Source organism: Choloepus didactylus, chromosome 4 (genome assembly GCF_015220235.1).
Source record: "Choloepus didactylus isolate mChoDid1 chromosome 4, mChoDid1.pri, whole genome shotgun sequence".
Taxonomy (NCBI): domain Eukaryota; kingdom Metazoa; phylum Chordata; class Mammalia; order Pilosa; family Megalonychidae; genus Choloepus; species Choloepus didactylus.
In genome coordinates this window covers 100,344,866-100,368,790 of record NC_051310.1, presented here as the reverse complement: position 1 = coordinate 100,368,790, position 23,925 = coordinate 100,344,866, and the positions used below count along the sequence as shown (strand labels likewise).

The 23,925-nt window shown below is 48.9% G+C and overlaps 1 protein-coding gene and 1 pseudogene across 1 annotated transcript; one reads left to right on the top strand and one right to left on the bottom strand.

Moving 5' to 3' along the window:
- Positions 1-5,016: 5,016 nt before the first annotated feature.
- Positions 5,017-23,554, top strand: CHRNB4 (cholinergic receptor nicotinic beta 4 subunit). Its single transcript, XM_037835363.1, has 6 exons — positions 5,017-5,095; positions 10,297-10,445; positions 18,154-18,198; positions 18,301-18,410; positions 19,159-20,149; positions 23,289-23,554. The coding sequence occupies exons 1-6, from the start codon at positions 5,041-5,043 to the stop codon at positions 23,427-23,429; spliced, it is 1,491 nt and encodes a 496-aa protein (XP_037691291.1). The 5' UTR covers positions 5,017-5,040; the 3' UTR covers positions 23,430-23,554.
- On the bottom strand, positions 14,108-17,633 carry LOC119530892 (annotated as a pseudogene).
- Positions 23,555-23,925: the final 371 nt, after the last annotated feature.

The following is a 23,925-nucleotide window of genomic DNA, read 5'->3' as shown; positions in this document are numbered from 1 at the left end:
AAAAGTTGAAGTAACTTCCAGTTCAACTTGAATGAGAAAAGACAATCAACAAACACCAACTCCAAGATGATATGATGTTAGAATTATCTCACAAGGATTTAATGTGCCCATCATAGAAAATCCTTTAGCAAGCAATTACAAACACACTTGAAACAAATGAAAAAAAAAAAAAAGTTGAAAGAATAATTTAGAGTAACTACAAAACACCCACCAACTAGATTCTACAATTAACATTTTACTATACTTGCTTTATCACATTTTGAACTGTCTTACCCATCCCTCTATCCATCTGTCACTCCATCTTATTTTTATGCCTTTCCAAGTAAGTTGCAGACTTCAGCACACTTCTCCTGCTTGCAGGAGCTATGTTCAAACCTGAGCCCAAAGGTCTCAGGAGCAGGGCTGGCCTGTAGCTACACGAGTTCTGGGCTCCTAGTGGGTAACAATCAGGGAGAAGGGGAAGCCAGGGAAAAGCAGTCCAGTGTTAATGGGGATTAAGAGCCAGGAATTTGGACAGCCCCTATTACCTTGGCTTTTCTTAGTCAGAAAGGCTGGAGCCAGGGCATCAGCGACAGTCCTCAGGACCAACCTTAGACCCAGGAAAACAGAGCTAGATGGATCCTTGGAGACCATGAAATCCACCATCTCACTCTCCAGAAGGAGAAAACTGGCCCTGAGTTCCTGCTGCCCATTTGTGGCAGACCCCAGGCCACTCGGTTCCCCCAGCCAGCTCCAGGGCAGCCTGGGCCCCAGCTGTGAGCCAGCCAGCCTCACCCACTGCGAAGACAGCTGCAAAAGCAGCGCAAGTGGCAATCCTGGGCAGAGCCCCAGGCCCCATCCTGCTGTCTGCCTGGCCCTCGGACATCTGCTCAGCCCGCAGCTGGGGCAAGGCTGCCATCCCCAGCCTGGAGGGTGCCACTCATCTCCATAGCCAGCATCCTCCACGCACTCACCAAAAGGCAATCCTTTTTTAAAAAGTGTTTTTTTTTTTTAATTATGAAATATTGCAAACATACATAAATCTTTAGGAAATCATATATTGAACACCTGGGTACCACTATCCAACTTTATCAGAATTTATTAACATTTAGTCTCATTTGCTTCAGGTCTTCCTTTTTTTTAAAAAAAAAAGAAATACAACATTTTAGATACAAGTAAACCCCCAGAACCCTTCCCCAAACTCATTCCCCTTCCCATATCCAGAGGTGCCCACGACTGAATTTAGAGTTTACCACTCCTAGACAGTTTTTATGGTTCTGTTATTTAAGTGGGTATCTTCAAACATGTTTTAAAATGTTATTTAATATGTGTATGTCCATGTATGTAATATAGAATATGTGTTTTGTATACATTATTAAAAACTTACCATTTTGCTTCACACTTTTTATTTTAAGATTTATTCATGCAAATACACATGACTGCAGATTGGGGGTCAGCAAACTTTTTCTGTAAAAAGCCAGACAGTAAATATTTTAAAGGCTTTGCAGGCCAAAACACTCTCTGTTTCATATTTGTCTTTTTGTTACTGTTGTTGTAAAAACCCTTCTTCTTGGCTCCCTGGCTATACAAAAACTGGGCGATAGTTTGCCAACCCCTGCTCTAGGTCATATTCTATTAAACAAATATCCCACAATCCTCCATGCTCCTGCTGAGGGACATTTTAGTTGTTTCTGGCTTTTCACTACTATACACAATGCGACTATGAATACCCTAGTGGAAGTTTTTAAGTGTACAATTCAGTGGTGTTAATTACTTTCATAATGCTTTGCTATCATCACCACCTTCCATTACTAAAACTTTTCCTCTTCTAAAATTCTATAAAGTTCTGCTTTTCACAACTAGATCTTTAATCAACCCGGAATTTATTTTTGCTTTGATGTAAGTGAGGGATCTAATTGCATTTACTTTGCAAATGGATGATCAATTTCCTAACATCATTTATAGACTATTCCATCCTTTCCTCCTATAACTACAGGGCAACCTCAGTCTCATTTCAAGTTTCCACGTGTACATAGGCCTCTTTCTGGGTTTCCATTCTCTTCCATGGGTCTCTTTGTCTATCACCATGTCAGCCCTTCACTGCTTTAATTCCGATGTGTTGTGTTATTTCTAGATGTCTTGATACGTTCCATTACCCAACACCTCCTCTGTCATTCTTATTCTTTAAGAATGTATTTGTTTGGGCTCTCCTAAAAGCAAAGCCTGGCTCCAGGATTTGGGAGCAAGGGTTTTCTTTAGCAGGTGATTCCAGGAAGCACAGTAAAGGAGTGGGAATGAGAAAGCAAAAGGAAGAAAGCCAACAGAGGTTGGGTTCGTGATCAGGTTATTAGAGAGGGTAATCCAGGCTCAATCTCACTGGGAACCTCTGGGAGGCTGTGTAAAACATACCTCAGTTGTTCCAACTGAAGGGCGGGAAGCTGTCATTCCTCATTGACTGAGATTTCCCTTGGAGGCATCGACTCTCTGGCATGTGTGGGGTTAGTGATGCTGAGGGATATGGGTGGGGCCCTTTGACTTTTCTGTGGATTTTAGGATCAGCTTGTCAAGCTCCATGAAAAATTCTATTGGGATTTGTTTTGGAATTGCATTGAATTTATAGATTAATTTGAGACATCACAATTAAATGCAACACTTAATTGCTATAAAGGACATTATTGGGACAAGTAGCAAAACTTGAATGGGGTCTGAGGTTTAGATGGCAGTAAGTTTGTCAGTCCTATTCTCCTGACACTAATGGCTGTATTTTGCCTATGGAGGAGAATATCTTTGTAGGCAATGCACATAAAATATTCCAAGATGGGGGGTGGGGTCATCACAAATTCTCAAATTTTGTGGGTGCATCACTCCAATATCTGCTTCATCCTCACACTGCATTCTCCCACTCTGACCTCCCACCTCCCTCTTATGAGGACCCCTGTGATTACATCAGGACCACCTAAATAACCCAATATTATCTCCCTACCCCCAAATCCTTAACTGAATCACATCTGCCAAGTCCCTTTTGCCATATAAGGGTAACATATTCACATGTTCAAGAAATTAGGACTTGAACATCTTTGGAGGACACTATTCAGCCTACCACAGGTAGTGTCTGCTAGGCTTTTCCTCTTTAAAGTCAACTCTTTTCCCCATTATAATTAATAAGTATTTTGTGCAGAAGTACTTGAAAACTATGCAAGTATCCTATTTCTCATCAAACTTGTGATTTATCCAATCATTTACTTCACTATAGACTCATCATTCCTTATTTTATTCAATGGGTCATAATTCATCACTATCATTATTTATTTTAATGCTCAAAATTGTCCCAGATTTGGCCAGTGGAGCCCCTTCAAGGTGGCTTCTATGTCCCTTCGGCATGTCCCCATCATTTTCTGAAAACATCCCTTACTTCCTGGCTATTTTGAATGGATGTTATGTTCTCTCCCTCCCTCTCTTTCTTACTACCCTCCCATCTTTGCTCACCCAACTTATCTTACAGCTTTGCAGTTGCCCCCAGATTTTATGGCATTTTCAAGCTCCTGTCCTGTGGTATATTGGAGATAGCTATAAAGCTAAGGCCACAGATAACAGAACAGCAGTAGGCTTTTGTTCCTTGCAGGGAAAGGGGTACACCCAAGTCCTGACTTCTGGCTGAGAGTCTTCTAGTCCTCTTTTACTCCTGAAGACCTACCACGGCGTTTGGCTTCCAGAGCCCAGCAAGTCTCAGGCTTCAGACCCCTGACCACTTTGTGTTTCTTTTGTTTTTGATTCATGGAGATGATTATCTTATTTTCAGCCTGGCTATGTCTTTTTTATTTACTTTATATATTTCACCTATTATCGCTGCGGTTTGGAACAGAGAGGATGCACTCAAATCTAAGTTGTCCAAACATCCCAAAGGTAAGTCAGTTCCATTTCAATAGTGTTTTTCAAAAGATAATATGTCAACATGTCATATCATGGCAAAAGGACAATGGAGAAAGCAATATGAAGGCAAGATTGAGAGTTCTAAAGAAAGTGTGGCAAAGCAGCCTTGTTTAGAAGATGACTCCCCCAGACCCTGTCCTTCCTACCATGTTCCTCCAGTTCTTACACCTGCCAGTCCCAGCCCAGACAGGGGTGGAGGTGGGGGGCCGGAGTGAGAGGGAAAGGGGGTGCCATGGGCTATGGGAAGCCTGCCAGAAGCCCTTTTGGATCCTGGTTAGGTCCTGGGGTTGGGATGTGGCTCATTCTAAAACTTAGGGAGGACCACCTGGCTGGGAGGAAGGGGCAGGTGGGCTTGATCCTTGAGTCCCCAGCTGCCTCTGGTCAGCCTAGGTTGTAAGGTCCAAGGGGGAGGACACAGCCAGCCCACTCTGTTCCATCCTCTCCTTTTAATTCTGCACCGTTCCACAGTCCCCCAAACTGGATAAGGACACCCTGAGCTATTTCACACTCCCCCCAAATTCCTCAGTGTTTTCTTAAGCGCCTTCCCCCAAAGTCTGCAGAGAGCAGGAGCCCTCCCCCCGCCCCGCAGGCTTAATCCCCGCAGCGCCCCTTCCTTTCAGCAAACCCCGTGGGTCTGAACTTGAGATAAATCATTTTTCAGACCTCCCGAGGCCTGAGTTCAGGGTGACAGCAGGCAGAGCCCAGGACCTCCTGGCTGGGCTACAACCGCTTCCCGGAACAGGAGAGGGATCCTGTGCTAGCGCCTGAGGCCTCAGTCTCCCCAACTGTAGGAGGGGCGCAGGCGGAGTATGATGGGAGGCCCAAGTAGGTTGGCAAGTCCCAAGTCCAGGCTTCAGACAACGACCCTCGGTGAAAACGTGGAGGGTCCGTAGCGAGCCCCGCCGAGAGGGAGCCTGCCTGGGGGTCCCCCCCTCGCCTCGCCTCGCCTCGCCCTCGAGTGGGCGGGGCTCACCCCTGTTGCCCACGCGGGGCTCGGCGGCGCTCGCCGAGAGGTCCTAGCGCCCGCCGCCACCGCGCGGGCAGATCTCCGAGGCCGGCTCGCGGCTCGCCAGTGCCCGGGTGGCCCGAGAGCCGAGCTCGCCGCGGCTGCCTCCCCGGCCCCCGCCCGCCATGAGGAGCGCGCACCACTTCCTCCTTTTCTTCCTGGTCGTCTTTAGCCGACGCGGTGAGTTCTTCTCGGGGAAGGAGGCAGGGGCGCCTGGGGAGGGCTGAGCGCGGACGGACTGGCCACAGGTGGGAGGGAGGGAAGGGTGCCCCGCGCCCGGGGGAGTGGCCCGAGGTTGTCGCCGCCGGGTGGGGGCGTGGGCGCGGCTGAGCCCACTCGCACAAGCAGCGAGGGCGGGCTCGGGTGGGTGAGTCTGCGAGGTTTGGGGCGGGGGCTGCACTCCCCTGCGCTGCTGGGGGGCCAGGGCTGCCCTCCGTGGCGAGTGCCTTTGGGCTGAGCAGCCCGGCCGGGTGCTCGCGGCTCTTCAGGCAGCTCCGCTCAGTCCCAGAGCCAAGGGAGGCTCGGAGGCACCGATTCCGTGTCGCGACAGGGCCAAGGCGCCTTCCGCGCGGGCCAAGTGACTTTCTTGAAGAATGAACGCAGCGCAGCCAGAAACCCGGAGGGTGTAGACACCAGGGAGCAAACGCCCGGCTCAGCCTTAGAGAGTCTCCTCCGGCACCGCTATTGTAGGGATGGGAAAACTTTAGCTGAGAGGTATAAGGGTTTGCCCAAATTGTCGAGCCCTGGAATATCTTGCAATTTGGAGTTGATCTCCCAGGAAACACCCTTTGTGGCACCATTGCCTTTGGTCACCCACCCTGAGATGGCCAGCCTGGACAGCCAGCTTGTGAAGCTGAGCTGCTGGAGTAGGGCCTCCACCCGGGAGCATGCAGCCGGCCTCTGACACTGGAAGGGAAACCCAGTCAGCCCTTCTCCAGGCAGAATCCAAATGCCTTCACTGGGCCTCAGTTTCCCCACCTGAGCTCTGAGGACCCTTTCAGCTCTTATGATCTGTCCCAAGCTTGTCTGAGCCCTGATCAGCTTAGAAGATTGAGGCTACATTTTCCCTGGACACAGACCCACCACAGGGTAGGGATGGGGGGTGGGAGGACAACACGAGGTTCCTATAGGGAATTGAGGATCTTGTCAAAGATGGCGTCTGCACACAGTGTGTGTGTCCCTTGCTTGGTGACCCTGTGCCATTCCTTTCCCCTCTCTGAGCCTCGGTTTCTCCATCTGTTGGATGGGGTAATATGCCCTGGTTGTAGTGTTTCTGAAGCGTGGTCCTGGGGCAGCCTATACACAAATCACCCAGTACAGTTGCCAAGGCCCCACCCTCAGCTTACCAGATCAGCGTCTCTGGAAGTGGGGCCTGGAAATATGCATTTATATGAGCAGCCAGGTGATCTTACACATGGCTGGAGAGACTCTGATAGTATATGGTGAGCTCTTTATAAAAAGCTCAACTTTTTTTGTTTAATCCCCAACTATCTTTTCCTCCCTTCTTCAGTTAAGGACCCACACCCCCAATTTAAAAAAATCACTCTGCCTTTCGGATGCCCACTTGCCAAGAAGATTCTGTTGACCTTTACTTTCTTTAGTTTCTATTCCAAAACCATAGGTATGCCCATTTTCCCAGTATAGATTTTAAGATCATGTATGCTTTTTTCAAACTTCACACACACTCACACAGTTTAGAATCCAGCTGTGGCTTACTTGGATTGTAACTCCTTTCTGCTGGGGGAGTAGTTTTCCGGAGCAGGCCTGGTCCCTTGGAGAAACGACCCTGGACAGAGGCAGGTCTGGCCCACTCCTCATTGGAATCTTTGGGTCATGACTGACCCCTAGTGGTGGCCTTTCTTTTTTCAACTGTGTCAGTCCTTGGGCTGGAATGTGAACCCCATTGGGGCCCCAGAGCTTGCACCCATTCTGGGCCACCCCTGTTGGCTGACTGTAAAAGGCCTGTCCCTTGTCTTTTGAACCAGCAGGCCGCACAGGCATAAAGCAGCAGACTGGAAAGCCTAAACATGTGCTATTCTGGTTTGTTGTTGTTTTCCTTGGAGGGTGGGAGTGTATTCCAGCCCACACCAGCCCTGCTGTCCAGCCTTGGCACACACACATGCACATATAGGTATAAACACAAGCGCAGGCATGTGCAGGTACCTGGCTCCAGCCAGCACAACTATGGCCTCTGCAGAGACTGTCCCTCACAGGGGAATTAACAAGGACACTAAAGAAGGCACAGGGGCCTGGAGCAGGCCTCTGTCTGAAAGATGCAGTGGCTCCTAGATCTAGCTCTGCCGCTGACTTGCTGCTGGACCCTGAGTAATTTCCTTTCCCTTTTTGGTCTCAGTTTCCCCAGCTGAGAAACAGAGCATTGGGCTAAATGGTCAGAGGTCCTGGGCACCTCTAACTCTGGAGCCCATAGCTGGCTCTCAAGATGGAGGAGGGTTCCTCAGGGCTAGCTGAATGCCTGAGACACAAGGCAGACCCAAAGGTGACCAACCCAAGCACCCCAGGTGGGCTCAGAGCCGTGCACCCAGCCCCTGGAGCCTGCAGAGCAGCCTGGCTTCCCAGAAACTTGGCTGAACCACCCCCTGGGGCTGCAGAGACATGGGACCCAACCTCCCCCAGCATTGCAGGGCTGCGGGGGAGAGGGGAGGAGGGAGGAACTGGAGGTTCTGACCCTAGAGCTACCTCAGACATGCCAGATGGGCTTGGGCAACTCACTCGCATCTCTGTGAAATGAAGTGTTGGCCAAACAGGTAAAGAAAGACTGTGGAAGGGATCCAGCTGCAGCCTGGGGCTACAGACCTGCTTCCAGGGCTCTCAAGCAGCTGGCCTCTGGGAGAGGGGTGGAGGATAGATAAGTCTTAGTGCAAGGTGGGTATGGGATGTGAGGTGCAGGACTCAGAATCTAGGCCAAGCAGCCACAGGAGCCCTCTTGACAGCCCCTGGCAGTCTGGGGGAGGGACAACAAGCAGCAGGTGAGCTGGGAGCATCTTTCACAAGGCAGTAAATATTGCATCTGCTCCAGAAAGGCAGTGAGTTGGAAAGTGCATGGAACAGGCAGGGTAGTGTCTGCTTCCCACGTCCTTATGTACAGCCCAGCACCCACCTGAGAGTGTATGGCAGACCTGTTCAATTATGGTGACCCACACTCTGGGCCCTCTGGACCCACCCAGAGAGGGAGGGGCTTGGTAAGACTCAGTGAACTGGCCCCTCAGGGAAGGATATCATTAAAGTCCTGGGCCTGAAGGGCCAGGCAGCCCGCCTTGTGCATCCTCGTCCCCCACTTCTTCAGCCCCCATCATTCCCTTCTCCCACTGGCCCTCCTGCTCAGCACTCTTTCCTCTGTCCCACTCTGTTCTGGTTTGCTAATGCTGCCATTATGCAAAATACCAGAAATGGATTGGCTTTTATAAAGGGGGTTTATTTGGTTACAGAATTATAGTCTTAAGGCCATAAAGCGTCCAAGGTAAGGCATCAAGATTAGGGTACCTTCATGGGAGAAATGCCATTGGCATCCAGAAAACCTCTGTTAGCTGGGAAGTCACATGGCTGGCATCTGCTGATCCCGGATTGTGTTCCAGCTTCTCTCTCAGCTCCTGTGCATTCTTCAATATGTTGCTGTTGGGGCATTTTGTCCTCTCTTAGCTTCTCCGGAGCAAAAGTCTGCTTTCAACGGCCATCTTCAAAGTGTCTGTCTAAGTTGCAGCTCTCAGGTCCTTCTGTTTGTGACCCCTTTATAAGACTCCAGTGAACCAATCAAGGCCCACGCTGAATGGACAGGGCCACACCTCCATGGAAACATTCAATCAGAGCTCACACCCTAACCAAAGGTGTCACTCACAGTTGGGTGGGTCACATCTCCATGGAAACACTCAATCAGAAGGTTCCAACCTAATCAACACTTCGTATCTCTGCCCCTACAAGATTGCATTAAAGAATATGGCTTTTTCTGGGGGACATAATATATACAAACCGGCACACAATCCTACCTCTTTTTCTGCTCCTGGGCTCCTGCTCAGGTGTCCTGGACCCTCCTGAGTCTCACTCTTTCCAAGGTGGGCCCTTTGCCCATACCTGTCACATTCTCCCTGAAGACATCACAGTAAACAACGTCAAATCCCTGAATGGCACCTTCACTCCCAGACATGTGAGGGACATGAAACAAATACCCCAATACCACTTGGCAAGGGATCAGGGTGTGTAGAGAGAGATCTGGGGCTATGAGAGCTCAGGGTCAGGCCCCCCGCAGGAGGCTGCATTTGAGCGGCATCTTGAATGTGGCTCTGAACTGAGACTTCTCCTTTAAGCTCCAGACCCAGGAGCCAACTCCCAGCTGGACCCCTCCATTTGGGGGTCTCAGAGGCAGCTGGCAGTCTGCAGATCCACACCTGAATCCAGGTTATGCATCCCTACCCCCATCGTCTTCTTGATTAAAGCCTCACTGTCTACCCAGTTCTGCATATGAAACCCATGTTTGATTAATCTTTCTCCTCCACTACACTGTAAGCCCTTGAGGGCAGGCACTGTTTCTGTTTTTTGTTTGTTTGTTTGTTTGCCATTATTCCTAGCACATAGCACGGTGCCTGGCACGAGACAGGCACTCAGATATTGGATGGCTGGATCCTGACAGAAGAAAGAGTGTGGTCAAAGACCTAGAAGGAAGCCAGCGCAGGCGGCATGGGGAAAGACGAGCAGGAGGGTGTGGCCAGAGCCTAGAGTGTCTGGGGCTAGAGGTGGAGAGGTGGAAGAAAATCAGGTTGAGGAGGACAGGCCAGTGCCAGGGGCAAAGGGCCTTGAATGCCAGGCTGAGGCACTTGGGCTTTAGCTCTGCCTGTAGCTCTGTGAGGCTGTGGGCAGGAAGGGCCCTGGTGCAGTTTGAGCTTTAGGAAGGCCACCGTGTCACTATGTGGTATGTGGATGGGAGGAATAGAGCAGAGGCAGCAAGAAGGCAACTGCAACAGGGAAGGGTGGTAAGCTAGGTTGGAGGGGTGGAGATGGAAGGACAGACAGAGAGGCTTGGAAGGTGGAATACACAGGACTAAGGGACCACTTGGATTAGCCAAGGGAGGACTCAGGAATAAACATCTACTGTTTGGATAGAGTGTCTGGAGCATGGGGTGCCATTCATTGCTAGAGGGAACAGGAGGAGAAAGAGGTTTGGAATGGGAGGAGAGAGCTGAGCTCCATCTTGGATGTATTTTGTTTGAAGTCCCCAAACAGAAGTCAGCCTGCCAGCCCTTTAACTGCCTCCCCCTGAGAGTACCTGTGGTCATAGTCCTGGCCCTTTCAGCCCTGCCTTTCATTGCCACCAGCTGCAGTGAGAGTCAGCTGGACAAGGGTCCAGCAGTTCTGACTGTGATTTTTTCCAGGGGAATGCCGCGTGGCTAATGCTGAGGAGAAGCTCATGGACGACCTGCTAAACAAAACCCACTACAACAACCTGATCCGCCCAGCCACCAGCTCCTCCCAGCTCATCTCCATCCAGCTGCATCTCTCCCTGGCCCAGCTTATCAACGTGGTAGGTGCAGAGGGCAGCTGTGGCTTGAGACTCAGGAGGAGAGGCAGAGTGGGTTTTCCATGCCTGGCAATGGAAAAGGAGTAGCCATTCAATGTGTGGGGCTGGGAGCTGGGCAACTTTGGTTTTACTGTTGGCGTGTCTCCAGATTCCTGGTCAGGTTCTAGATTGTTCTCCTGATCTTTTCCCATATCCATAAATTAAGGAGTTTGAACTTTTTGAAGGCCCTGACCTTGCCTCTAAGTTATGATTCTTTCATTCTACAAACGCTCTCTGTGCCTTTGCACATACTATTGTCTGCTTGAGATGTCCTGCCTGCTTTGTCCACCCTAGCTCAACAGTTTGGAGCTGCCTGCAAATCCATGATCTATATATCCATTAAAATCCTTTGGTTGCAAATAACAGGACACCCAACTAAGAGTGGCTAACACAATAAGAACGTGTATTATATCATATAAAAAGACACCAGGCTGACAGTCCCAGGGTTGGTTAATTCAGTAACTCAATGATGTCAGGACTCTGGGTTGTCGTCAATGATGTCAGCACTCTGAGGTTCACTGGCTTTTCCCTCATGGTCACAAGATGGCAGCCACAGCTCCAAACATAAAGTTCTCACATGACATTGTCCTTGGCAGGAAATGGCAAATCTCTTTCTTGGGACCCTTTTTGAATATGAGGAAAACTTTCCCAGAGACACACCCTCTGAGCAACACTTTTCATCTCACTGGCCAGGGCTACAGTTCTTGCTTAAGTCTCAACTGGTCATTGGCCAGAGGAATGGAATTGCCATCATTGGCTTAGACTTACCAATATAAGGCAAAGGGGCTGGAGAGGGGCCCACGAATGCCCAATGTCTAATGAAGTCAGCGTTTTGTTAACAAAGAAGAAGGAGAAATAACCACTGGTAGGCTTCAGCAGGGCCTCTGCTGGGCCTCTAGCATAGCCATAAACTTTTCCTTGACCTCACAGAGCCCTACCCCATTACTGCTCCCAGCTTGCTCAGCAAATGAACTCACTTCCCAGGCTGGGGTAACTGATGGGTGCAGAGGCCCAGGGGCAGGGCCAGAGGCAGCCGCTGTACCAGTCTAGCCAAGGTAGATGAGGGTCTGGACAAAGATGGCACTTGCCATGGATACAAAAGGAGGGATGGTTTGCAGAGCTCACGGGTAGGATTGTCAGATCTTGGTGCATGGATGTGGGGCAGGGCTGGGGGTGTCGAGGAAGGCTGAGGTACCAGGGAATTTCTCTTTTTCCTCTGTTGTCTCTGAGTTTGGAGTGTCAGAGGGCACCATGGCCCATCGTAAACCATCCCCCTCCAGGTGGCCCTTCCCATGCTCCTACCCACAGGGTTAGATCCCTGCCCCTGGAAGCCACAGTGAGGGGAGCAGCTACTTGAGGAGAAGGCAGTGCCCTGTGGCCAGCAGGGGGAAGGAGGGTGGAGATAAGCAAGGGGCCTGAATGTCTTCTATCATGTGGCTCCCTTCTTACCACAAGCTGCTCTCTATAGCACAACTGCCCCTCAAAAACTGAGCCCCTCAAAACGATAGCTTTGGCCAAATTAATGGCTGTCTCCCTTCCCTGGTGTCCCAAGAAGCATAGCCCTAGAGTCGGGAGGGACAGAGGGGCTTGGGCTCTCTGTCCCTTTCCCCTACGCAGCCAGAGTGGAAGGAATTAGAGCTTCCAGCCAGGCCTTCCCAGGCTGGTGTCTGTGTGCAATGGGTCTAGCCAAAGGCCATTAGCTGAATGGGGCAAGTCCAGCTTCTGCCCTGCAGCTGCTGCCCTGGTGAGGGTAAATGGGCCAGCAGCTCTGGCCACACTTCCACGCTCAGGCCACCTCTGCCATATCTGCAGTATGGGCCTGTGGGGTGGTAGAGGCAACCAGAAGGGGGAGGGCCCACGGCCTCCAGCCCCTACCCGATGATAGCCACCATGAGCTGTTGTGTTCCTGAAAGTTTGTACATAGAGCAAATATTAGGTTTCAACCCTCGCCCTCCCCTCACCGTTTTTCAGGGTTTGTTTTGTTTGTTTTATTTTGCGGACGGAGGTTATGGGCACAACCAGTTTAAAGACAAGTTTCTGGGGAATAGGTAAAGATTTTGTATTGGGTAAGGCAAGCAGAGCTTTAGAAGTAGCTTTTTTGGGGGGAGGGGGTGGCCAGGGCCCTGGACCAGTGTCCTCAGGCACACTCAGCAGCTGCTGGGAGGACAGGATGATTGGCCAGACCCCAGGCTGGACTAGTGCTAGAGCATCTGCTGCATGGAACTAAAGCCCAAGGCAAAGTCAGATAAAATGCCTGGGAGTAGAGGTTAGTGGGTGAGGGCTAGAAGCTGTAGGAATGCCCCCGAACTGTTTAGAAGGGGCATTCTGGTTATTTAGAATCCTTTTGGTTGCAGAGAACAAAAAGGGACCAGCTGTCTTAAGCTAAATGTGGGGTGGGGGGATTATTATTGGAGTGTGTTGAGATCACTCCCCAAATCTGCCCACCAGGGGCAACTTGAGTGCTGTGGGGATACAGGAAGTATTTGATGACCTTTCCTTCTCTCTGGGGTCTGCTCCATTCTTCCCCCTTCCTTGCTCCCATCAAGCTTGCAGCCTAGTGTGTGTGTTGGGGGATACAGATGACTGAATTTCAGGTGTACCCAGTTTATTAAAGCATCACTGCTCTTTAACTTATAAACAAAACAGTTTTATTTCTTCTAATAATTAATACCATTTAGGCTTGGTTGAACACCCTTTCTCTGTGTTAAGTAAGCTTCCTTATCAATATATTTTTCTGGTCCCATAGCTTCTACGTCCCTTTTGATTATTCAAGCAGCTTCATTTCAGTCCTTAAGTCAATCCTGTTCATTTTAAAACTTCAATCTCATGTCTATGACTCTGGGCCCTTGCTCTCCATTACGCTGCAGCTCCTGCTCCTAGCACAGACCAAAGGGTTGCTTTAGTGGCCTGAAGAAGGGGGCTGTGGTCTACTCTCTTTCAGTTCCTAATAAAGTTAGGCACATGCTTTCTATGTGTCCCAGCAATTCCACTCCTATATATTCAAGAGAAATGAAAACATAGGTCCAAACAAAGGCTTGTACAAGCATATAGTGGCTTTATTCATACGAGCCCCAAACTGGAGAACTTGCAGATGTCTATCAACAGGAGAATGCATAAACAAAGAATGGAATAGTCATGCAATAAAAATGAATGAACTGCTGATACACACAACATGGATGGATCTTAAAAACACTATACTGAGTGAAAGAATCCAGACATAAAAAAATTCATACTGTATGATTCCATTTATATGAAGTCCTAGGACAGGCAAAACTAATTTATGATGATAGAAATCAGAACAGTAATTGTTTCTTAGGAGGGAATTGACACTGAGAGAAAGCAAAAAGCACTTTCTAGGGGATGGAAATGTTTTATATCTTGAAAGGAAAGTGGGTTACATAGGTAATCCATTGGCTAAAATTGATCAAACTATATACTTAAGATATGTGTATTTCACTAAGTAAATTACACCTCAATTTTTTTCCAAAATGCATTACTTTATTTCCTGATAAGGCAGCCATACATTATAAACTTAAGAATGTGACAGTCACATTATTTCTTTAGTAAGCCCCAAATCTTCCAGGAGCATCCCTGGAGCCTACAACTGAAGGAGGAGTCTTGGAGTGTCAAATATTAAAGCTTTCTCCACAGCCACAAGTTCCTTTGATGTTTGGGCTATTGAGCACAAACTCACTGGATAATTTCTCTTCCACATAGTCCATTTCTGTTCCTAAAAGTGTTAGCTGTGTTTTCTTTTTGATGAACTCCCTGACTCAATCTTGAACAACGTCTTCATCAGAATCTTCTTTTGTCTTCTTATAACCTAGAGTATAATTAAGACCATTACAACCCCTGGTTCGGACACCAACTTTCACACCTGCATGTTCAGGCTTTGCTTTAAGAAGCTGTTTTATCTTGTTTACTGATGAAGGTGTCAGGGCGAGGGCGGCCTGGGTGGGCTGCAGCTTCCTCTCGCTCACAGCCCGAACAGTGGCCGGGACTAATGAAGGAGATGTCTTGGCCGCCCCGGTGCCTCCGGCCGGAGCTCAGTCACCTCAGCCTCTCTCCACGGACCCAGTGGGCACATTCATGCCACAGGCTGCAGTGGACTCACCTTGATTTTTAAAAAGAATTTTTTTAAGACAGCTGAGGGACTTTGACTTTCAGTAACGGCAGGGTAGCTTGTTGCAGATTAACTTTTCCATAGGAACAATCGGAAAAGCTGGACAAAATCTGTTTGAATTAGAGAGCTACCAAGGCTCTTGATGGTCCAGAATCAGGATCCAGGAGGGCAGGGAAGCACAGTGAGGTGCCCCTGACAGTCTGTGGTACTTTCCCCTCATTTGATGGTTGGTAAGCAGTCTTGTGCAAGAAGCTAGAAAGCTGAACATAAAATAGTATGTAAGAGGCGGAGGAGCCTATCTTTTTGAAATCTCGCAAGGATGAGATAAATTTTTAACTTTGTGACCAACCAAGGTGGGGCCTTGGTGGGGACCCTGGAAGGGCTACCCCTAAAAGCATAAAAAATAAAATTAGACCAGCCCTCGCAAAAACTGGAAACTGCTTTGGAATAGCTTAGTCCCAGACTAGGATAAGGTGATCTACCCCCAGTCTAAGTGCTTGCCCATAAAGCCAAAGTAAATACTCTCTGGAGGAAGATAAAATCTGATAAAAATTTACTAGGAATTCCCTAAGACAAGCCCAAATGAGAAAAGACCAGGAGAGAAATGCAGATAATAGAAATAGACTCTTAGATGATCCAGATATTGGAGTTATCACACATGGGCTTTAAAATAACTATAAATAATATGTTCAAGAAAATTGTAATGATGGAGAATTTCTCCAGAGAACTGGAAATTGTAAAAAAAATTAAAAATAATCAATTCTATTCAATTTTAGAACTAAAAGCAAACAAAAACTTTAATTAAAACTCATACAATGAGTTTAATATCAGATTGGTCACAGTCAAAAGGAGGATTAGTGAACTGGAAAAGAGATTGATAGGAAAGATATAGACAAACCACAGAGAGAAAAAAGGATGGAAATGCAGAAGAGGAGATACTATGGGGCATGTTAAAAAGGTCTAAGATATGTAACTGGAGTCCCAGAAGGAGAGGAAATTAAAAAAAAAATAAGATAGAAGCAATATTTTGAAGTGATACAGATTGAGAATATCCCAAAACAGACAAAAGACATTAAGCTACACATTCAAGAGGCTCTATGAACCCCACAAGGGATGTATAGAAAGAAAACGAAATCAAAAATTGATACTCAAAATCCTGGAAACCAAAGACAAAGAGAAAATCTTAAAAGCAGCCAGAAAAAAAAAAGACAGATTATGTTCAAAGGCACAACAATAAGACTGACAGCTGAAAATGGAAGCCAGAAAATGGAACATTTTAAAAGTGCTACAAGAAAAAGCTGCAAGCTTAGAATTCTACAACCAGCAAAAATATCCTTCAAAAATGAAGGTGAAATAAAGATGTTTTAGGACAAAAAATGAGAGATTTTAATACCCAAGGACCTAATCCTAAAGGAAGTACTAAAGGATGTTCTTTAGCCACCAGGAAAATGATCCCAGATAGAAATACAGAAATATAAGGAATAATGAAGCACAACAGAAAACATATGTATATTGGTAAATTTAAATTGATGTTGAAACTAAAACAATAATAAAAATTTGTTTTGTGAGGTTTAATTGTATGTGGGGTTAAATACATGACAACAATAGCCCAAAAGCTAGAAGAGGATAAATGGAGTTGAAATGTTCTAAAGTCCTTGCCTTGTTCTGGAAGTGGTAAATGTACTAATTTATATCAGACTTTAAAAAGTCTAGTATGCATATTATAACCTCTAGGGTATTCTACTAAAAGGAGAATCATGCTAACAAGGGGAATAATGAATAAGATATTTAATCCAAAACACGGCAAGGAGAGAAAAATGCAAAAACACAAAACAGGTAGATGGTAGGTTTAAACCCAACATTAGTAACTACATTAAATGTAAAGAATCTAAAAATTCAATTAAAAAGAGATGGTTAGTATGTACCCTTTTCTTCCATTCCCATTCTCTAACCCCCACTAATATTCTGGAGTATAGATGCTATGGCTGGAGCTCTGGCAGTCATCTTGGACCATGTGGATGAGGGCCACAGCCTGGGTGTGGTAGAGAAGAAAGCTGAAAGGAACTTGGGTCCCTCATGAATTTATAGAACAGAGCCATTGTATATGTCTAAACTATTACATGAGAGAGAAATCAACTTCTGCTTTATTTAACCCAGTGTTACTCTGGCTCTCTGTTACTGGAAGTTGAACCTTATCCTACTAATAAACTTAGTTGAGTATCCAGGATACTTTCCTTGAAGAACTGACTCTTGAGCTGAAATCAGCATTTTGGGAGTTATCTTTGGGAAGAGAGAGCAGGAAAAACAGTACAGACTAAGACATATTCAGGGAACTAAAGAAGGCCAGGGTGGCCACAGCACAGAACAAAGGGCATGGGGAGATGAAATGAGGCTGGGAAAATTTGCAGGGCCCTGTAGACTCTGTGAAAAGTTAAATTTTTATTCTATAGGGAAGGGAAGCCACAGAAGTGACATAAGCAGGAATAGCACTAAGGTGAAAAGCAGCAGGAACTTTGGAAAGTGGTGCAAATGGACAGAGAGACTAGTAGGGAGGGTCTTGCATGGTCTGGGTAGACATGGATGATGGTGGCCTGGACTATTAGGACTCACGATGTATTCATTCAGAAAATATTTATTATTTGACATGTCTCAGTTACTCTACTAAGTGCTTTCTGCCCTCAGGGAATTTACATTCTAGTGGGAGGTAGTAGACAATATGCAAATAAATAGATGGTACCAGGTGGTGATAAGAGCTACTAAGAAAATAAAGCACGGTAAGAAGGCAAGAGGGGCACAGGGTGCTCTTTGGCGTAGGAAGGCCAGGGAAACCTCTCTTAAGTGACATTTCTGGTATGTGAAGAAAGTGAGGAAGTCAGCCATGTGGATCTTCAGGAAGACGGAACAGTATGTGCAAAGGCAGGAGGGTGCTTAAAACAGCAAAGAGGCAAGTGTGGCTGCAGTAGAATGAGCCAGCAAGGAAGTGATGGGATAGGAGGTAATGGAGCCCATGGCGGGAGGACATACCCCATAGGCCTCGTCTGCCAGGGCACGACTTTGGCTTTTACTTTGGGCGAGATGGGAAGCACTGCTTGAGCAGTATGATGTAGTCTGAGGACCACACTCTCTGATCTGTAGAGAATAGACTAAAAACAGGCAAGGATGGAGCAGGGAGCCCAGTTGGAAGGCTGCTGCAGTCATCCAGGAGACAGATGACGGTGGCAGTGGAGATGGAGAGAGGCAAACAAATTTGAAATGCATGCAGAAGTTACAGTCTATTAGAGTGATTGATGAATCAGAGTGAGGTGTCAGTGGCAGCTCCCTGGTTTCTGGTTTGTGGAATTAGATGGATGGGGGTTGTCATTCAGTGAGATGGGGACGCTGATGGAGGACCAGGTTTGGGGGAAGATGATGAGCTTTGTTTGGGACATGCTGAGTGTGGGGTCAGCAGTTGGCCTCACAGGCCTGGAGCTCAGAGACTTTTGCATAATAAAGTGAGGTCCACGTGTGTGGTGGTTCCTGGTGAACTGATAGCCCCATTTCCCTCCCTAGAATGAGCGAGAACAGATCATGACCACCAACGTCTGGCTGAGACAGGTAAGTGCCCTGTAGGGTTCCCAGCCTGGGAGCCGTTTCCTCCAGGGCTGCCTCTTGGTGATGACTGACCTACAAGTGACGGGGCCTTGCCTGTCTGCCCAGGAATGGACTGACTACCGCCTGGCCTGGAACAGCTCCCGCTACGAGGGTGTGAATATATTGAGGATCCCTGCAAAGCGCATCTGGCTGCCTGACATTGTGCTTTACAATAAGTGAGTGGTGGGGTGGACCAGGGCCTGGGCCTGAGTCCAGCCCTGGGCCGCATCGTGCTTCACCCAGCCTCAGGCCACCAGGCTGGAAGAGGAATTAGAGATGGGCAGAGCCAGTACCCTCAGTTACAGATGGGAAATAGGAGGCCTGGAAAGGGAAGGGCCTTGTCTGGCTCGCTCAGACAGAGGTGGGACAAGCCCAGGGCTCCTTCTGTCCTCCATACTGTCTGTTTGAACCTCTGTTGCTTTGTCAGTGTTGGGTGGTGGTAGCACTGGCTTAGGATGTGTTAATATCTTTGGTAGATGGAGGGGGCTCAAGAGATTCTTCCTGGGTTGTGATTATACTGGGGAGAGTATGAACAATTAAGAGCACAAGGTCTAGAGGCAGATAGACCTGAATTCAAGTCAGCTATACCAGGCTGACTTGTTTTCTGACCTTGGAGAAGTCATTTGACTTCTCCAAGCCTTGATTTTCTCCTCTGTAAAATGGGAATAATAATGAAACCTGCCTCTTTGGACCCTCGTGAGGCTTAAACAAGCTATTCCACATGAAGCCTTCAGACTGCCTAACAGTAAGGCTCTCCCCACATGCGGCTGCTGAGAAAAACAGGCCCCTTTTGATGAGGCCATGGGGGGTTGGGAGTGTGATTCATGGGGAATAATCCAGAAGGGCTTTGTGGCGAGTTCTGTGAACAGAACTTGTTGGTGGGTCTCATGCTGTTCTCCTGCATGCCCTGGCCCTCACCCCCAGCGCCGACGGGACCTATGAGGTGTCCCTCTACACCAATGCTGTGGTCCTCTCCAATGGCAGCGTGATGTGGCTGCCCCCCGCCATCTACAAGAGTGCTTGCAAGATCGAGGTGAAGCACTTCCCCTTCGACCAGCAGAACTGCACCCTCAAGTTCCGCTCCTGGACCTATGACCACACGGAGATCGACATTGTCCTCAAGTCGCCCACGGCCAGCATGGATGACTTCACTCCCAGCGGTGAGTGGGACATCATGACCCTCCCAGGCCGGAGGACGGTGAACCCACAGGACCCCAGCTATGTGGACGTGACTTATGACTTCATCATCAAGCGCAAGCCCCTCTTCTACACCATCAACCTCATCATCCCCTGCGTGCTCATCACCTCGCTGGCCATCCTCGTCTTCTACCTGCCGTCTGACTGTGGTGAGAAGATGACGCTGTGCATCTCTGTGCTGCTGGCACTCACCGTCTTCCTGCTGCTTATCTCCAAGATCGTGCCACCCACCTCCCTCGACGTGCCGCTCATCGGCAAGTACCTCATGTTCACCATGGTGCTCGTCACCTTCTCCATCGTCACCAGCGTCTGTGTGCTAAACGTGCACCACCGCTCACCCAGCACCCACACCATGGCACCCTGGGTCCGGCGCTGCTTCCTGCACCAGCTGCCCGCCATCCTCTTCATGAAGCGCCCCCATAGCAGCCCCACCGGAGTCCCCCGGCCCGGCCAGTCGCGCTTCACCAAGACCGAGGCTGCTGCCAGCACCTCCTCTGCCGTGGGCCCTGCCAGCCCCTCCAACCTCTACGGGAACTCCATGTACTTTGTGAATCCTGCCTCGGCGGCTCCCAAGTCTCCCAGCGGCTCTGACCCGGTGGGGATCCCCAGGGACTTCCGGCTGAGGTCCTCTGGGAGGTTCCGGCAGGACGTGCGGGAGGCCTTAGAGGGCATCAGCTTCATCGCCCAGCACATGAAGAGTGACGACCAGGACCAGAGCGTAAGTCACTGTCCCAGCCTCTGGCCCCTGCCCTGGTGGAAGGGACCCAGATGAAATCACCAGGTTCCCGTTACCCACAGTTAATGAATAGGAGACAAGGGTCTCAGACTCTTTGTTTGAATAAGGAGCCCCAAACTGTCAGGAGTTTTATAACTTCATGCATCGGGGTGGGGGTGGGTGCGGGAGTGCCACGGATCTTGTTTGGGTTTGTTTGTTTTGGGTACCCCCAAAGGCAGAGCCTGGCTGGGGTACTTAGCCACCGGCTCCCATCCCCTATGGGTCAAGGGTGGCCCCAAGGCCATTAACTCCCCTGCATTTCTGGGTTGTGCCAGTTAGCTCGGGAGCAAGCACCCTTGTGCTGGAGAAAGCCCTCGGGCAGGGAGGAGGGGAGAGGCCCAACCTTGACTGCCCAGCCTCTAGGGAACTCAGACAGTCCTGGGGCACTGGCTGCCTCTGCTCCCAGCCGCTTCCTGCTTGCCAAGAATCCAGACACGTATTTATAGCTTTTAGGAGTACAGAAACGTCAATTAAAATGTTATTCAATCGAATGTACGATTTGTTTTGTATGACTGCGTGGTATGTGAATATATCTCAACAAAATGAATATTAAAAAAAAAACTAAAAAAAAAAAAATGTTATTGGTACCAGGGTAATATATTATCAAGGAAAGCAACTCAAATTACAGATTTTTAAAAAGAAGTTAAGTTTACTTTCATAGGGCAGAGCGATGAGCGCTACAGTGTTGTTTCCTCAAACAACTCCTTTGAATAAGTAACACTCGTAAGGAAGATTTTGTAATACCTGAAAATAGAATGTGAGGGTAATAGAAGTTTCACTCACATTTCCACACTGGGCAGGAGAACAAGATTCATAGTCTTGTGAATGTTCGCATTTCAATTCCTTGTCAGTTCAGATCCCTTGAACAGGTTGTAATGACACAGCATGGTGTCTTCCCCTCTGCAGCTGCATGTTCTTTGCTTTCTGAGATTCCTTTTTGCCAGCAGTATCCTCAAGGGAAAGTCCTGGGATTCCATTAGTTAGCAATGAGAGAAAAGAGCAGACTGGGAAAGCTCCAGAGTTACACTATGGAATGGAAAGAAGAGAGCTGCTAACCAACGGAATTCAGGACATGAGATATATACTTCCATACCCTCTCCGCTCGGTTTGTGGACCTAGGACCACCAGTGTTAGCATCACCTGGGAGCTGGTTAGAAATGTGGACCCCAGAGCTGCTGAATCAGAATCTGCATTTAAATCAGATCCCCAGGAGATGTGTAGGCATATTACAATTTGAGAAGCACAGTTCTAGTGCTATCAGATTTTGCACCCTAAAAATTTAATTTGATCATGTTATTCTCTAGTTTGAAACCATTCAGTAGTTCAGCAACTCCTAATTTATTGGCTCCCTTATGTCAGTGTACAGATGAGGGGCCCTGCTGGCTAACGGAGAAACTCCTGGCGAACTCTTAAAACTACAAATCCTGGGGCCTCCTACTCTGGCAGAGCCGGGATCTCTGGGGGAGGCGTCCAGGAGCCTGCATTTTAAACCAGATCTCCAGGAGGTTCTGTGCACATTACAGTTTGAGAAGTGCAGGTCTCCTGAGGCACCCAACATGAGTTCCCTCTTCTAAAGGGCTCACCACCCTCTTGACACTCACTGGCCTCCTGCTGTTTCTAGCTGAATTGCAAGGCTCTTAAGGGAAAGGGTCAAGCAATTGACCCACTGATATTATTATTATCAGTGTTAATCCAGCCCCAATCGCACATCAGGTGCTCTGCTAGGACCTGGCACACATTACTGCTCACATTCCCAGGAACCCTTTTACACAAGCCTCCATTTTACAATGGGGAAAGTGAGGTTCAGAGACACTTGTTGACTTGCCTGGAGTCACACAGCTGGTATGGGACAGAGTCAGGCTCTGTACCCAGATCTTTCTGGTATCCTTAACCTTTCTTACTTTCCCTCCCCAGTGCCTTGCCGTGTGCTGAGCACATGGTAGGTTATTGGTTGATTGACTTTCTCATGTTTAGTTGGAGGAAAGAGGCTTTTTTTCTCTTCCAGATCATGCCTGCTCTTAAACCAACCCATGCTGTATTTCTCATCTTCAGCAATTTCACCCTCCCTGGCAATTAACAGGTCACTATAAATAGCACAAAAATATAAAAAGGGGGAAAAAGCACATGCAAAAAAACCCTTTGAAATTAAGGGCTGTCAAAAAAGAAATTCAAGAAGGCTGAGGAGTGCTCCGTGTGGGGAGCCTCATAGGGACAGGAATCAGTTGTGTTTGGTTGGGAATGGGGGTGCTGGCTTGAAACAGGATTATCCTGGAGGGTAGGCACACGCCGTTGACCAGGCCCTGACAGATCAGGTCACTGACGACACCTTGCCGGTTGCTGCCCACATTCCCAACTGCAGAGCCTCTGCGGAATCCCTCCGATCCCACCACTCTGAGCAGGGAAAGTTTGCAGTGTGACCTGGATGGGTGAGGTGGGAAAGCGGCACCAGGGGAGGGAAGCCAGGAAGCCAGGGTGCTCGGGGCTCTCGACATCTCCCCCAGGGCAGAGGAGGTGAACATGTCTGTGGTTCACCTCACGCATGTCAGCGGCGTCTGAGAAGACCCAGGAGTGAGACAGAAACCCAGATGGTGGGGCAGGAGGAGGCTGGGTCTTAATTACAAGAAAGAGCAGCCACACTGGTAATGGAATTAAGCAAACTGAAGAGCCTGATGTCCAGGTGGCCCGCAGGCTCCCATTGCCCTGCCCCTCTGGACAGGGCCAGCCCAGGCAGAGGGTTTGGGGTGAAAATGAGAGGAAGGAGCCTTGCAATCCTCAGGGCTCATCCACCTTATAAATCAGATTTGGTTTTCAAACCACAATGTTACCTTCCTAACTCTCCCGTGCAGCCCTGGCTCTGTGGGGCTGTAGGAGGCAGGGTAGGGTGATTCGTTTCATTAAGTTTGAGGACACAGATGAGGCAAGAGTTGCCCAGCTTAGAGACCTGCCTGGGACTCAGGTGGGACCCTGCCTGTGGCCTTGGGGTCACTGGACTGGTGGTGGGGGCTCGACTCGGGGAAGGGAAGGAGAGCCGGGGTGAGCTGGGTGCTCAGCCCCTGTAACCAGCCCCTCTGTCTGCCCGCAGGTCATTGAGGACTGGAAGTACGTGGCCATGGTGGTCGACCGGCTGTTCCTGTGGGTGTTCGTGTTTGTGTGCGTGGTGGGCACCGTGGGGCTCTTCCTGCCCCCCCTCGTCCAGACCCACACGCCTTCCGAGGGGCCATAGCGGCTCTGTGTGTCCCCAGGCCCGCCGGGGTTGGGGGGTGAGACGAGAGCAGGCTGGCAGGCAGTTTGCTGCCTCCTTCGGATCACGGCTCATGAGCGCCCAAATAAACGTGTGCCCATCAGCCACCGCCCGTGTCAAAGTGGGCCCAGCGAGGGAGGGGCAAGGAGGGGGGACCTGGACTGTCCTCTCTGAAGGCCTGGGGGAAGCCCCAGGAAACCCCGATGGGAGGGGGCTTTGGATAGTTTAATCCCAGCCTGTCTTCCATCCGGGCACCAAGCCCCGGGGATAGAGATGAGCGTAATGGCAGCAATACTGTGTGCTGGGCATCTGGCCTGCATCCTCACCCACCCCTCCACCCCCACGCTCCACTCCCCCTTGTTTACTAGCTTCACTGACCTTCTTTCCGCCCCTCAAACACTTTAAGAGCCTTCCCAGCTCAGGCCTCTGCATTTGCTTAGCTTCCATCCAGAATGCTCTCCCCTCAGTGCTTCCCCCA

Excerpts from the sequence above, each read along its gene's own strand:
- CHRNB4 (XM_037835363.1), top strand. The coding sequence starts at position 5,041 with ATGAGGAGCGCGCACCACTTCCTCCTTTTCTTCCTGGTCGTCTTTAGC. Across the intron at positions 5,096-10,296 it reads GGTCGTCTTTAGCCGACGCG|GGGAATGCCGCGTGGCTAAT; the intron begins GTGAGTTCTTCT and ends GATTTTTTCCAG. Across the intron at positions 18,199-18,300 it reads CCAACGTCTGGCTGAGACAG|GAATGGACTGACTACCGCCT; the intron begins GTAAGTGCCCTG and ends CTGTCTGCCCAG.